This window comes from Nicrophorus vespilloides, unplaced genomic scaffold, assembly GCF_001412225.1.
Source record: "Nicrophorus vespilloides isolate i.1.1-1 unplaced genomic scaffold, Nicve_v1.0, whole genome shotgun sequence".
Taxonomy (NCBI): domain Eukaryota; kingdom Metazoa; phylum Arthropoda; class Insecta; order Coleoptera; family Silphidae; genus Nicrophorus; species Nicrophorus vespilloides.
Genome location: NW_017098573.1, coordinates 1 through 16,479, shown reverse-complemented (window position 1 = coordinate 16,479; position 16,479 = coordinate 1). Strand labels below are relative to the sequence as shown.

Below are 16,479 nucleotides of genomic sequence, written 5' to 3'. Positions count from 1 at the left end.
ACATGTCTGTTCTCGTAAAAAAAAGTATATGTAGAATGAATGTAAAAAGTCCTCCAAAAGTGCGATGATGTTGATGGTTCTGGGGAAAAGGAGCGAATTTACATTTGGTTTTTGTGCGAATTGGAAAGCAAAACTACCTGTGGATTAGGAGAGATCTAATCCACGCAACTGTGTAAAAATAAGGACTGCAAATGAATCTAAATACATGTATTAAAAGTAAAATAGAAAGAACTGTGACTGCTCTAACAGACTCTCACCTCTCTAAACAGGTTAACCGCATTTTTGTTGTAATAATTTCCACTTATAACGAATTCCGAACGCGAGATGAAAAACTGTCCGTTATCACACCGAACTTTTCCTTCTTCTCTATCACAGCCGGTCTGGTAAGTAGTAATTCCTCCACATCTCTTCCTTCCTCCAGTTGCGTCCACTCTTTCCCTCCTGTTAACCGTTTCCGTTGCTCTTTTCCGTTCGTTGTTTCCTATTATTTTCTGCTTGTTTCGCTGGAGGATATCGTCGGACTCCTCTTTCCTTCCTCTCCTCGTCGTTGCCGTTGTGTTATTTATTTTCGCATCGCAGAAATTCGCACCGAACGGTTTCCGGATAAGCTCCAGCGCATTTTAGTTTACATTCTCTTACTTTACTAGGTAAACTTGATTTACCTGTTCAAGTTCTGCCGCTCGACACGAAATGCCGTCGGTTTACCTGGAGCGCAGCCGCCTTCAAAACCGAAAAACCGCATCGGGGACGAAGCTAAAACTTCTGCCGACGGAAGGGGGGAACAATAACAGAAAAAAAACTTTTTTCCTTCCGCCGCTGCCGAGCGAGGAGCACCGATATTTCACACACGAGGAGTCGCTGCGCCGGGAAAACCGTAGGGAATGCTTTCCAGTATCGCCGTCTACATGCAGCGCGACGACGGCTTTCGTAGATTTGGTATATATATCCGCTAAGGCAGTAATTCCACGTGAGTGAGACTCGACGTAGAATAATTAAGCCTTTTCCCTCTCGTGGAGGGGAATCTCATTTCGATGACATTTGAACGTTCGAAAAGCAATTAGAAAACAACCTGCCCTGAGGCTCCTCGTGTGCATTCCGCTGGATTCTGGACCCCTTCGTGATCAAAGGATTACCGGATTTATCGCATTATTTGGAGATTGATACCAATGGATAACAGACATTTTGCCATCGTCTCTGGTATCTGTGCCTCGGCAGCCAGCATGTTCGGAAAGCTCTCCGGGTTGCCTACATTCCAGGTAAATTGGAACAGTAGTTCCAAGAACAACCACCTAATTAAATTACAAATATTACTTGAATCTTACTATTTTTACAGAATACAATACCATAACATCATGTATTAAACAAAAGGAAAATCATTTATGCTTCATTATATAAGAGGAAACCATACATCTTCTATTCACAATATTTGACAATTTGAAGATTTTAATTCAACTCCTCAACTGGCATTTGATGAGCATCTTATCTATACAGCAATACCTGGCAGAATATTGGTTTCGCTATATCCCGGATTGTTTGAAACCGGACTAATCGAGCAACTAAATACATACAAAAGTAAACCGCACAAAAAGAGAAAAAAAAACTATCATTTTTATACCAAGAATAATATTTACTTTGTTTTGTAATTTTTAAACTGGACTATAGTGAATTCGGATTTAACGAAGCTTCAATATGCAAGGTATTGCTGTATTTGTAGATTTTAAACAACTACAAGTTTATTTAACTGTATTTATTTTTAGCATCATTTTATGAAACTTTAATTCCACTAATTTTAACTCTAATAACTTCAATCGTTCCTATACCAATATCTTTCTATTCGCAATAATTTTAATATTTATTGATATTCCTCAATTTCTCGTTTTTAAATTTATATTGACATACATTTTTTTTAGGTTTCATTACTACCAATACATACTTGAATTTTGTATAAATCAGAAACTGATATTTACGTTTTAGAAACAACACGAACTTCAAAATGACTTCAAAGACCAGTCCAATCTAGTGCTACATACAACTATAATCAAGTAATAAATTATGTAGGAACGGAAATGATATACATAATTTGATGCATAATTTGAATATGTGTTGATATATTAATAGGAGAGAGCATAAACAATTGACCAGTTTATTTTTATTTCCATGTTTTATAAAAATTGATGCTCTATGTTTCACTATACGAGTAAAAATCCGGAAATTTTGGAACGTATAAACTCTGAATATGATAAAACAGTGCTAATTACAACTATAATTAATTTAAACATTTTGCAGATAATCAGCAAATAATTTGATTAATTATATTTCGTAAAAGCGAACGTCGATGAAATTAATTTGATAGGCTTTGCTAATTACAAAACCGCATCGAATTGAATATGTGATGATTATTTGATTGTACAATTATATAATACTAACATAACTTAATAACAATTTTTATTTTCATATTGATCAATTTAAACATCAACATCAAATGCTTATTATAATATTTTCATCACATTTCATAAAAGGATTTGCAGATAAACCATATATAACATTCATAGCTGATTATGGGAACCGCCACATTAATAATTACTTAAATCTATATACTAAATCTAGTGGTTTNAATAATATTTGATAATTATACAAAATCTTGTCAATTAATTTAAAGATTAATAGTATATTTATCAATCAGAATTTTCCTTTAATTTGAAGATTTAAATTGTAAAACTAGTGTATTTTACTATTAAATTTGCATTTATAAAAGTTTATTGATTATTATTCTTACGGTTTTTATAAATAATCTTTAAATTTATTACACAAAATGTACACATGGGAATGATATATTTTGAATAATAATATTATTATTTAGTACACTGAAAACAAAGGATTTCTTTATTATGAGAAAAAACGTTTAGTTTTGTAATTATATTATGAACATGAACCGTTAAAGTGGATTAAGAAAAATAAAGAATCGTTCCAATGTTAAAATACACCTTGAAAAGAAACTGTCCAGTTTTTTTTGTATATATATATATTATATAATCAAGTTATGTTCTAAACAAACGCTAGGGGTGAGAAACGTATATTCCTTTGGGGTAGAACCGGCAATCCCCTATTTGGGAAATACATTCCCTCCCAGAACGGTCGTCCTCTCTAAATTCAATTTGGCTTTATATAAAAAAGAAACTTAAAGTTTTTCTCGATAAGTTTGTTCCATTTATAAAATTGGAAACAGGGCGACTGTTTTTTTATAATACGATTTATTTTTTACACGAACGATAAATGTGTTAAAAAAGTATTATTATATATTACTTTTTTTCTCTTCATCGATGTGTTTCGTGGGTGGGTAGCAAATAATGATCCGGATTTGGCAAATCAGGTTAACCCACAAACCGATTACTTAATAATATATTTATTGTTTCAACCTACAATAGAGCCATGACAAAAACAAAATAGTACAACAATACCTTCTCACATCAATCTTCGATAAAAATATTTTATTATGTTACATCCATAATTAATACTACTAGATAACAACTATACAACTTATACAATTATTTGTATTAAATTATATTTGCATTTCCTTGTATGTGAATGGTGTGCATTTTTCGATTAATGTTCGACGTGTTTCAATTTCGACCTTAGATGTAGTGCATTCAAAGTCGCAACTATTCCCTTGAATGGATTGCTATAACTAACACATTTTTAAATTCAGCAGAGAATGAGGTCGAATCGAATGGGAATTGAAAGAACTACTCCGGTCAAGAAACTTGTAGGAAATGCATTTGTTAAAGTGGTTGCATTCCGTTTTACACATTGAAACTTTTATGATATAAAATATTCACATTTTGATAGAAAGAAAAACGATATAAAATTGAATATTACCAATCAAAAGGTTGCGTCTTTTACAAGAAAATAGATAATTTCATTGGTATAATGCGTACTCAAATTTAACAACAACAAAAATTACTGAAAGAATATCTGTTACATAAATGTATATTAATTATAGTCGACTTACCTAATATTTATATATTACGACGTTCTATTATTATTTCTTCTACGTCAAGCAATAAGATAAATTTAAAAAACAGCAAATTAAAAGAAATACGCAAGATAACGATGACAACAACATGATTTATTAATCAAACGATTTTCTTTACATAATATTATACATGTAAAAATAATTCGTTTGTAGATTCTTTTGAATATTTTTTATTTCTTAAATTATATTCAGAAAAAAGTTCTTGAGATAATTTTATTAATTTCTAATTACTTTAAAATAATCACCTTTACGTTCGTAAATCTATAGGAAGACAATTATTATTAATTAAACGATTAATGTCAAAGTAAATTTCACTAAAATTTACTTCATTTGATTTACAGTGGAACAATATTATAAAAATACACATATGTGTATACAAGTTTTAAAAATGATGTAGCAAATGATGTAGCAATTGGAACTTCCTTCTCATCGTCACTCGTTATGCGAAACGTCGCTCGTTAAGCGAGTCATTTTTCGTACAATTAATTTTGCTCGTTAAGCGAAATGCTCGTTATGCGAGGTGCTCGTTAAGCGAAGTTCCACTGTGTTTTTAATATTTCTAATTATCATTTTGAAACAATATACCAAATATTTAATCAATTTAAATTAAATTAATATTGTTTTATCTGACACTATTTTATACTGTTACTGCATATTGATTATCTGAACAAGTATAATAATTGAATATAAAGTATAGTCATTGTGGTTTAAATAGTCGATAATTCACTTTCTAAAATTGACTGTGCACTATTAAATAAGTATTATAAAGGAATAAATTAGTTAGTTACATTTCCATTGTTATTCGAATTAGAGATTTATCATATTTACCTTGAACGACTTTAACTTTTTGTTCGATAAATGCATTTATTATCGCATACGCAAGAAGATAGATTAGCAGAGGTTATTTGAATGAGAGCGCCAATCCATAAAATCGATAAAATATAAAAAGGGTTTAGAAATAGCCTTGGACGGAGCAAATCACGAGTTCTCTCATCAGATTAAACATAAATCGCATTAGTTTAATGTGCGAACAAAAAAAATATAGACGAACCACGGAAATGCCGTATTACAAGGTTGTAATAATCAGTTTTATACTGATGCTATTATAACTAATAATTATTATCATTTAAGAAAACTAAAAATAATTTGTTTTTTTCTGAATTACATCATTCGCACAACCTGATCATAATTACCCGTTAATTTCTATTTATACGTTAGTTGCGTGCAAATTTGTTGAATTGTGTATGCAAATGAATTACAATGCATTGTATTCATAAATAGTGCGAAATAATGAATAAAAAATGAAGGCATTCGTTTTGCGTAAAAGGGAGAGATACATGCAAAAGAATACGTAATCATGGGAATCTCGTCTTTGTCGCGTATCGGTACGGCAATAAACGCAATTATTATAAACCTTCACAAAAATCCTTGAATAATAACTAATTATTAGAAAGCACGACTTCTTTTAATTGCATCCAGATCGATTTGAATACTTAATAGATTTAAAGCGAAAGTATGCAGAACGATATCAGCGAATTGTTTTATCGTTTCAGGACGTGATCGCTGTTCGGATCCTGTTTTTCTCTTTGATGTTAGCATGTAACGCAGCAGTTTGGACGTTTTACGTGAAAGCTCTGCAAGCTTCTAATTCTTCGCTTTCGGCGACTGTTACGAGCGCTGCAACTAATTATTTGTTATCGGTAAGTTATAAGTAAACATCCGGTAGGAAAGAAACAATAAACGTGTTCTGTTCTCAGGCAATTTCCGGTTTCTTAATTTTCGGCGAGGTTACATCACTAATTTGGTGGGCAGGTGCAGGACTCGTCCTCCTCGGACTGATTCTAATCGTCACTGAAAGTGAAGAAGATATGGAAAAGAAGAAGATGAAGACTAATTAAAATTATTTTCTTTTGTATTTATTTACTTTTCAGGTTTCCCAGCCTAAAGTTAAATATGTTAAATTAAAGATTGCAATAAAGAAAATATAGCTTTAAACGAACCTGAGATTTTGGAAACCAGAAACAACAAATTTATTGTTTTAAATACTAGAGGTTTCCGTATATAGTTCATCTAAATATCGGAATATATCGTCCAAAACTGTTTGCATTTCCTTCCTCGATATGTTAAAGCTTTTATCCACGCTCAGACCTAAAGAAAATCTTTGATCATACGATAATATCGAAACGCCAACACCTAAAATATCATTAGTCATATTAAGCTTTAATTTCAATTAATTTGTATAGTTTTAAATTTTTGCAAACCTGTTAATCCACGATGAGGAATCCAAAATATAATATCATCAAGCACATTATCTCCAAACAAATTGATTCTACTAGGTCCTGGTAAATTACTTATAACCATGGTAGATTGAGCAGATTGTATGATTGGAGCAACAATGCATTCCGGTAATAATCCAATTGCATCCAATATCCAAGAGTTAATCTGCAACAACATTGTGTAAGTTATATTTAATTAACTGAAGAATTGACAACCTGAAATTCGAATGAAGTTTTTAACTGGAACGTCCACTTCTTGACATACTCCAAACGATCTTTGCAACTATCGAAAGTCTCCGATGGTAAATCTAAAACGCCAACGGCAAACCTATTCTCCAAATTGATGCTTCTACTCTTCTTCAGACTGCTGAATTGCAATGCATTAGGCACCGCAGGGATGACACAAGAAAACATATTGGCTCCATTTTTTTTCTAAAAAAAAAATATATCAAATTATTGAGTTGTTTATATTAAGTTAAAGAAATACTTTTTCTTGTAGTCTTGTAATTGAATTTGAAATAGCCGAAGAGACTATATCGAAAAAAGAAGTTCCCGGCAAGCGTTTCTTCAGTTCTTTAACTATTTTCACGTATTTCGCGTTAACTTCGTTCCTCCAAACTATTTCTTTCTCGCCGCTTATATCACCACCGTGGATGCAATTCACATCGTTCTTGTGAAATGCTCTCCGCACCATCACCTGAGGTAAATTATAAAGTAAAACGCAGAAATGCATGCAGCGTATTGAGGTTTTGATCATGTTTTGAACGAAAGTACAATCGTCTTCTATGCGAACATCTTGGATTTCTTTTTCTTCAAAGAAGTTTAGTAACATTTGTAACAAAGCGAATCCATCTCCAATTGCGTGATGGAATCGCACTACGACAGGGAAACAGTTTCTTCTTTCGCCCCAATTGATAGGTTCGCATCCGACGGAAAATTCCCATAAACCTCCGCTGCTCGGATACCGAAATTGGCGTAAATTCTCCCTCAGACTTTCCTCATCTTTATATTCATCATATGGCATTACGTGGATACAATCATCGATGTTTATTTGGTTCTTGATTAAGTATGGGTATCCGCTACATTTGGAAATTGTGGCAAAGAATTTTTTGTGTGATTCAGCGTCCGTGAGTTTCTTTTGCAAAGCTTTCAAGAAAACATCTCGTAAGTTTTCTTTGGATTTATAATTGATGTATAAGAGGATGTGGATTATTGGATTGGATGGGTCTTTGAGCGTCCAGAAAGTGTCATGTCCACTCAACATGCCTCCAAATTTAAAACGTAATTTTGTAAATAGTATAAGACAAATCAACTTTTTGTACAACCAAAATAGAGCTAGTATCATGAATATAATAGGAAAGGTTGCAATCATAACAATTGCGTAGAATATGAAGAGAATTGGGTAACATTTTGGCTTTGTCGGAGCCTAAAACAAGAGAGAAAAAGCTTTTATTTGTGTTCTTTGCGATCTTACCTTAAAAGTTAGTATGATAATTAAACATAGAATTAGTTGTATTGGAGAACAGTTATTTTCGTTGCTATTAATAGTCTCGAAATGGATTTTTGTAAGATTCATTACTTCTCGTTTCATTTTCGCTACCATACTGATCGTGTTGGCTCCACGCTCTCTACATAATTAGATTATGACTGAAGACCCTCGACAATATCCACGCACTGTCTGTACTGTTTATCGTCGAGCCACTATCAGTTCTCGATAAAGAATACAATTCGAGACATTTTTTTTAACGAATTAAATGATAGTGAGAACAGTTCTATTTGATTCCTCATTAATTTAATTTAAGCTTGACTTTGCAATTAAATGTAATAATCTATTTAGTACCAATTATGTACAAGTAATTTGATGTTATTACTTGAAAACAGTGTTAGAAATTATATACAAGGTTTTGTTCTTAACACTTTGTTCACCAATCCGAAAACACACATCGTATTACAATGAAAATCGTTTACTAATGAGTATCAAAATCATGTATGTGCTGACATGATGTTATAGATAAATAGATCAATGTCAACAGGACTGGTTTGCCAAAATTTGAACTGGAATTTACAATTGGATATTAAACTTGAAACATGATCATTTGTTTTTTATATATAAACAAACTGTTCAGTAAACAATATTGATAACTGTAATATCAGTTGCAGTTAAAAATATTTACAATTCTTATATTATTTATTCGGTGATGCCTTTATTTACTTTGCATTTGACCTTACACGAAGAGAAGTATAAATAAGCAAAATCTATTTGTTGAATATAAAACTAAGAACTACTATTTTGTATCATCATTAATAATTTAAAAAGTCGTTCATTCTATGAAAATTTTATAGCAACTATTTCAATGATTATATGTTTTGTCAAGTTTTCTTTTTATTATTTGGTTTACTATCATTATTATTATCTTTACAAATGATTTTAATTTTGAAATTTATTAATTATTTATTTCTTTACTTAGAGTTTTTTCCTATTTTTTTTTTAGTTTTGTCTTTCCTTTTTTTTAGAATTATTATTTCTTGTGAATTTGTGGATAATATTAATGTTTATTATTATTATTAAATTTCCAAAATTGTATAATATTAATATGTCAAAATCAATGAAATTGATAAAGTAACTTACTTACCAAACAGATCAATTTTTAGAACACTTCAACCTATCCATCGATGTCTTGATCGTTGTTATTGGTTTTTTAAGCTTTTATAATAATATTCTTCAAATTCATCATGGATTATCTGTTGAACTTTTGTAAATTGGAAAACGATCTAAGAAATACGAAAATAAACATCTGAATAATTTCAGTTAAAAATTAACAATCTCTTATTTAAAAAAAACGAATTCCGGTAAATGAAAAACAATTTTTGATTTATTAATTAATGAATAATAGTTGCGAAAATATGAACATAAATATGTAAAAGATTACTAGATATAACCAAGAAAAAGATATTTATTTTAATATCATAGATATTTTGATTAATGTAAAAAAAATTATATATATATAAAAGCGGTGGCAAACGCAAGCCCGACAATCCAAATCCCGACTTTCGAAATTCCGGCTGGCTCAAAATTCCGACGTTCCAAATCCCGACTATATCGAAATGCCGGCTATGTCAAAATCCTGACTACCATAATCCCGACTATATCGAAATCCCGCACTAAAAACTTATATTTTGAATAATATTTTATAGGGGTCTATATCGCAAGCCCGACAACCGAAATCCCGACTATGAAAATCTCGACTTTCGAAATTCCGGCTGTTTCAAAATTCAGAATTTTCAAATCCCGACTATATCGAAATGCCGGCTTTGTCAAAATCCTGACTAACATAATCCCAACAATCAAAATCCCGACTTTATCGAAATCCCGCACTGAAAACTTATATTTCGAATAATCTTTTATAGGGGTCTACATCGCAACCCCGACAACCGAAATTCCGACTGGCTCAAAAACCCGACGTTCCAAATCCCGACTATATCGAAATGCCAGCTATGTGAAAATCCCGACTACCATAATCCCGACAATCAAAATCCCGACTATATCGAAATCCCGACAGTGTCTTTTACTATTATAAATTTCTACAATAACATTTTTATGGTAATAACATTTTTATAATTAATTTTAATTAGAATGATTTGTATTTTTTTTTATGTCTACTGATAATGTTATTATAAATTTAAGATTAAAATCGAATTCGAAGATATTACTTCCATCTGATATTTTTACTTGAACGTGCGCACAAGAAGTTTACGAGCTGTTTTGCATTTTGCATAACTACTTTATGCAATATGTTTTGATAAATCAATTGTTTTTACAAACAAAGGCTTAGCTCGAAGCATAGAAGGACAAGATACAACTGTGATTGAATAAATAATAGCATGAATAGTTAAAAAATATAATTAAAAAAATAATAATTTAGTAATAATCCACATATTATGCAATAATGTGTCACGTTTTGCTCATTCATTTAAGACCTTGTCTCTTGTATTTTTAATTATTCAATAGTTGTTATAAACTATATGCATAATTAATCGCAACAGTTAATTCAATTTGTGCTGTATATATTAAATAAAAATGATCACAAAATAAGATTATTTAATTACACTAATACTAAAGTTAATTTTCCATATTGATTAGAAACAAAAATATGATTATTGTACTTACCATATTACGTTGAAACAACTTACGAATTTTAAAGATCTTTTTAGGTATAAAAACAATGTATAAATAAAGTTCAATATTTTAATCCTTTACCTGGATTTGTAACTTGATATAACTAAAAACAAATAAAAAAGTTGACTAAAGATTTCAATTATCAATTATCAGTTCTAGATAAAGAAAAAAAATGTAAAAAAAAATAATAATGTTACCAAAACATTTTAAACTAACAAAAAAAATATCGGATCTAATAACACATAACAATCTTTAATAATATAGCAATTGAATTTAATTTTCATCATATGCCTTGGTCATCGTGTCTAAGAGATCGATGTATTTGAAAATGTTATCGCAAATTTCCTGCACTTCCGATCTATTCTTTATGATCTCTTTGTCTACCAGTAATCCGAAACGAAATAGCCCGTCGTACGTAAATATTGTGAAGGTGATACCTGAAAAAAAAATCATTATTTGTCTAACATAAGTTTTGTTTTGAGACAGTTTGTTTTACCGCATTTCAAGAAATTCGGAGCCCAGACTAAGGTGTCTCTAATCCTGTGGCCACTGATCAGATTCGAAGTATTGTTGCCTGGAACGTTGGTCAAACCCACCGTGCTCCGATTGTTTTTGATCGAATAATTTATTATCGATAAAGGAACAAGACTCGAGACGACCTTGATTTGCCAAAATATGAACTAGAAAAGAATTAGCAATTAGTGTGGCAATAATCCATAAAAGAATATACACAATTTGAATAATTTATACGCAGAAATTTAAGATTTATTAATAACATTTTTTATTTTATTTTATTTCGAATATGTTGACTAATTATAATAAAATCTAAATCTCAAAACAAATACGCGAATCTATACAGGAAACTAAAAGAATACACTACTTAATTTTGAACTATTTATAGAAAATTCTTCGCAAAATAATAATTATTTTCATTAAATTAAGTATAGGTCTAACTGAAATGAAACCACAATTAACCAATTACATTTGAAAGTTTAAATGTAATTGGTTCCATGACATTTATAAAAATACAATGGAACCTCGCTTAACAAGTTTATTCCGTTCCAAAATTTCTGGATTTTTACTCGTATAGTGAAACATATTCAAAAATACATATAATATGTGTACACAAGTTTTAAGCTTCTCTTCATGATGTAACTCATGCGAAACGTCGCTCGTTAGTTATTTTTCTTAAATGCTCGTTATGCGAGGTGCTCGTTAAGCGAGGTTCCACTGTAATTACAAATACAATTGAATAGACAATCAAAATCTATAAAAAAAATACTAAAAAAAGATATTTTGTATGTATATTTTTAGAAGGTTTCACCTCAATATGGTAATATGTATAAATTACTTGATTCATATTCAGTGAGTAATAAAAATAAAAATATATTTTCTGAATGTGTCTTTGCATATAGGTTTCGTTGTAACTATATTTATTAATAGTTTATATACATTATTTATCTTTAATTTCAATTGATATTGATAATTATATAAAGTATATCATTATAATAATTCGATAACGGTGTTTTATTGTTATGATTATAATTTTAAAAAGGTATTACTTTATATTTAATTTTTATGACTGTTGCAAACGTTATTACTATTAATTATTTTATAATATAAAAGTTATCAAGTTGGAGTAATAACGTGAATATTTTTTTGGTTAATTGCAATAATAAGCTCATTGTAATTGTCTTTGTTTCTCGAGAAATACGTAATTATGCATTTGAATTGCAGAAAGACAATAAAACGAAAACAAGCGTGGCAAGCGCGAATCGATTCTTCGTCTATTTTCTTCCCTCTCCAATTGCATAAACTGAAAGTGCATTTGGCCTTTTGCCCCAGAATGGATTGTTTATAGTCTCAAGTGCATACTCTATTGCACCAATATCTAATGAAATAAGGAAACGAGAGAGAAATCTGACTCACCGGGAAATCTAAACTGTCCTTAGAATTTTGCGAATCCTTATTGACGCGCACCAATCTGTCCACCATATTCCTGGCGATGTCCTTGTCCTTTATATGTATGTTGAGAAAACCCAATGCGAAGTTGTTCTTCAAGTTTGCAACGGTTTCTCCATTGGTACAAGTTGTCACTATGCTTTTGAAGTTAGCCGATGCTAAATAATGTGGGATTACGAAACGAATCTTCTCCGGCGGATTCTGCAAGATGGAATGGGAATTGAAAACTAGACTCATCGAATTACAAGCATCATTACCTCGTCGTGAGACATGTAATAGTCGGCACAACTCGCGGAAAATGCTGACATGATTACATCACTGAATGAGATACCCTTAATCCGATTCTTGATAGATTTTACTTTCTCCACGTAATTCGTCGTATCTTTCTCCAAGGAGTAGCACACGTGCTTTTCGTGGCTCAAGCGTTTCCCTTGCAACATGTTTTCATCTTTGTCATCCAGCGGACCGTAATATGTGATGTAGTAACTTTTATTGAACACTTTCTTTAAATTCTCCAAGAAAGTAGGCTTCGAATTTTTTAAAGCCGCCTTTTTAAGGACGTTTCTGTAGGTTTCGCACTTTTCTTTCATGATGTTGACACCATTGTCGATTAACTGTGTTGTCATTAAAGTGACTATTGAGATGCCGTCGCCGAGGCTGTGATGATACTTGATGAAAATTGGATACTGAACTTTACCTCCGTTCTTTTCCCACTTTAAAGGAACCCTTCCAATATACACTTCCCACAAAGCCGTATTCCCAGCTGGTAAAGGGGAGTCACTCAACTTATCCATTAGCAAGTTCAATCCTTCCACATCCGTGTAGTCCTCCAAATACTTCACGTACTCGTGAATGTTGATGTGCGTCTTGAGAAAATACCCGTAACCCATGAAATATCTTCGAACGCAGCTCATCTTCTCATGCGTTTTGCTGATTTTCTCGTATGAGTTTAGCATGAATTCAAAAAGAGGTTCACATCCTTCCCCATCTTTGGCATCGATCATGAAAAGCGAGTTGATTAACGAAGCGCTCCCTTGTTCGACGACCCAAATTAGGTCGGATCCATCCATAATACCACAATAATCATCCCCATGCTTCAACCTCAACACGAAATCCACAATCTCGTAGTAAATCGCTGAAACGATTAGAACCAAGCAGATGAAAACGGTGCATATTAAAGTTAATGGTAGGAGCGCAATCCAATGGAATTGGCCGAAAACTTTTGAATGCTAAAATAATAGATTAAATTAATATTTGCTTAAATTTTACAAGCTGTTTGTATAATTACTTTAAAGCTGCCGAAAACGTAGAAAAAAATGTACAGGTTCCCTAAAAAAAAGCGAAGAATATATTTTAAATGTTAAATTAATGATGAAATCTGGACTTACCGATGTTCAAAAGTTTTTTCAGAGATTGCATCTTGTCAGCATTTATTAACAGACTGAATTGGCTTTGAAAGGCTCGCTGCTAGTGAGCCTTAATGTTATTCATTAAATAGAAAAAATGTATATATATATTAACGCAAGGTTAAAATAGAAGTGGAAGCTTGTACCTCGGCCGGAATTTCAACTTCAATTGAATTAAGCCGAATGAAATCCAACCCAGTCGAGCACATACAATACACTAAGTTCATAAGTTTTTCTTTTTGCATCACTCCTTTGTGCAATCTGTTTTGACAAATCAATTGTTTTCTTGTGTTTCGATTAAATAAACAAACAAAGCCTCACAGCTCGAAGCACTGACCCTCTCCGCATTCGGAGCGCAAGATGCGGCTTTGATTGGATAAACGGTAACGCAATTTAAACCATTTGTCCAATAGCATCACAATTGCTCCTATTCCAAACAAATTCATCCGCTAATTTCGAAAATTGTACGGACAACCAACTAATAAATGGTATTAAGAAAAGCCAAGGCTGCAAAAGCAAATGCAAAGTAATGATTTATTTTTTTTTCAATTTTCCATTTCTTATTATCGTAACTTAATTATAGATTTTCCGAAAATTGCGTTGTACGCTATGAAATGCTAAACTTCCATAATTTTTGTTTCTTTAAATTAGTGCCTATTTAATGTGGAACCAATAATTGTTTTGCTTTAACGACGTATGCTACAATGTTAATTATACCATTTTGTTCTATTGTGTATTATTACATAATGCAGTAACTTAATGAATGTGCAATAATGCCAAGCTCTGCAGAAATTTAATTATATCGTATTGTGGTCGTTTTATTTTTAATACAAATTCTCATCGAACTGTCAATTTTAAGTGAGTTATATAACAATGTTTAAAGATTATACTCAATCTAACTTTACTTTAGATGAACATATTTATTTTGTTGTACATTTATTTCTCATTAAACAATATAGAATAATAAAGATATTTGTATACATATATACTAAGGACTGTTGACCGAAGTTTTTCGCCCAAACATAAATTGGACAAAAACAACATTATATTTGTATATAACAATTTTACATAGTAATTTTTTATTTGTTTTGTTTCATCTCGAATTTTCAAATAAAGGTTTCACTCGACTAACGAACTCCCGTAAGATAAGTATATTTTGAATTTTTTTAAATTCCCCCGACTTACTAACAACCCTCTGGAACGGAACTAGTTCGCAAGTCGGGGGATACCTGTATTCCAACAATTTACAATCTATTCTGTTTAAGTGATGATTATATTAAAAATAATTGAATTATAGTTGAAATGAATTATTTCATAATTTATGATCAAAACATATAGTATAGTATAAAATAAATCTAATTAAATTGTTTATAAACATAATTTATACTGTTTGATTAAGTATTATTCTTAGCAATATTTATTACATAGCTATATACTTTCATGTCATAAAAAATAACTTAATCAAATTAAAACATTTAATAATGTATTACCTATTTTGTAATTTAATTTGTATTTTTATTGAATCATTCATGCAACATCTCTATATTAGGTCGGTGACAATCGCAAGTCCGACAACCGAAATACCGTCAATCAAATTCCCGACGTTTGAAATACCGACTGCATCGAAATCTAATTGTATTTGAGACTATTTCATAATGTTACAGTTTATTATGAATAATTCAACAAAATCAAATAAATTAATAATAATTTATTGTTATTAAAAATAAAAATGTAGCACAGGTGACTACGCTCCGAAATAATTTAAAAATGTTATTTTAGAAATTTTTGATATAGTCGGGATTTTGATACAGTCGGGATTATGGTTGACGAGATTCTGATACAGTCGAGATTATGGTTGTCTAGATTTTGATATAGTTAGGATTTCGAACGTCGGAATTCCCAACGTCGGGATTTCGATAGACGGTATTTCGTTTGTCGGACTTGCGATATAGACCCATATTAGGTATGTAATGTCTTTACATATGCAACTCTAGTTTCAGTTGTGCACAAATTTCGTATATTGTTTTGTAACACATTAAGAATTGCAAGTACATCGAAATTCAAGTTCTATTAGATGTTCTATTTTACATTTACAAAGATTTACAATTTTAACATATAAAATAAACTGATTTATTATGAAATTATTTGAAACACAATTTGAAGTTATATAATAATGTTAATAATCTTTATTCAGAGCCGTAAAATCCTTTGGATTTTGAGGACCCGGCATAAATATCAAATGGCGCCACAACTAACACTTTTTGGGGGCGCCCTATTTCGCGAGGCCTCGGGCAATTGCCCGATTGACCTCTGTCTTTATTAGATCAAAAGGCTATCGACTGAAGTATGTCTGTTCAATATATAATAATAATTAGAAATATATATCATCCACGCAGTAATTCTAATCAAAACAATTTTTTCTTTTAATTTCAATTCGAATAAATTTCAATAAAATAATAACTGCATAATATTGCGGCCTCTTAATGTAGACCAGTGATTCCCAAAGTGGTCTATATCGACCCCCAGGGGTCTATGACAACCTGCAGTGGATCTCAACATACTCTGATAGTATCTATTTACTTACATTATACTATCTTATAATATATAGACATATACATTATTTAT

At 31.1% G+C, this 16,479-nt stretch overlaps 3 protein-coding genes across 5 annotated transcripts in view; 1 reads left to right on the top strand and 2 right to left on the bottom strand.

Annotated features, from left to right (window-relative positions):
- Positions 1-528, bottom strand: part of LOC108562775 (protein phosphatase 1 regulatory inhibitor subunit 16B) — a 44,021-nt gene extending 43,493 nt beyond the window's left edge. For all 3 annotated transcript variants that reach the window (XM_017921201.1, XM_017921202.1, XM_017921204.1), the window contains exon 1: positions 258-528. The gene's annotated coding sequence lies outside the window, so the exon portion shown is untranslated. The remainder of the gene's footprint in view (positions 1-257) is intronic.
- A 592-nt stretch (positions 529-1,120) lies between these two features.
- Positions 1,121-5,969, top strand: LOC108562776 (transmembrane protein 42). Its single transcript, XM_017921205.1, has 3 exons — positions 1,121-1,256; positions 5,587-5,733; positions 5,791-5,969. Exons 1-3 carry the CDS (start codon positions 1,167-1,169, stop codon positions 5,929-5,931), a joined length of 378 nt encoding a protein of 125 aa, XP_017776694.1. The 5' UTR covers positions 1,121-1,166; the 3' UTR covers positions 5,932-5,969.
- Positions 5,791-14,129, bottom strand: LOC108562770. The gene is made up of 13 exons (XM_017921195.1): positions 13,837-14,129; positions 13,737-13,777; positions 12,706-13,677; positions 12,416-12,649; positions 10,983-11,166; positions 10,763-10,923; positions 7,784-7,942; positions 6,797-7,735; positions 6,526-6,741; positions 6,295-6,475; positions 6,034-6,226; positions 5,958-5,974; positions 5,791-5,884 (listed from the first exon to the last, which is right to left on the bottom strand). The coding sequence occupies exons 1-11, from the start codon at positions 13,865-13,867 to the stop codon at positions 6,072-6,074; spliced, it is 3,273 nt and encodes a 1,090-aa protein (XP_017776684.1). The 5' UTR covers positions 13,868-14,129; the 3' UTR covers positions 5,791-5,884; positions 5,958-5,974; positions 6,034-6,071.
- Between the last annotated feature and the right edge of the window lie 2,350 nt (positions 14,130-16,479).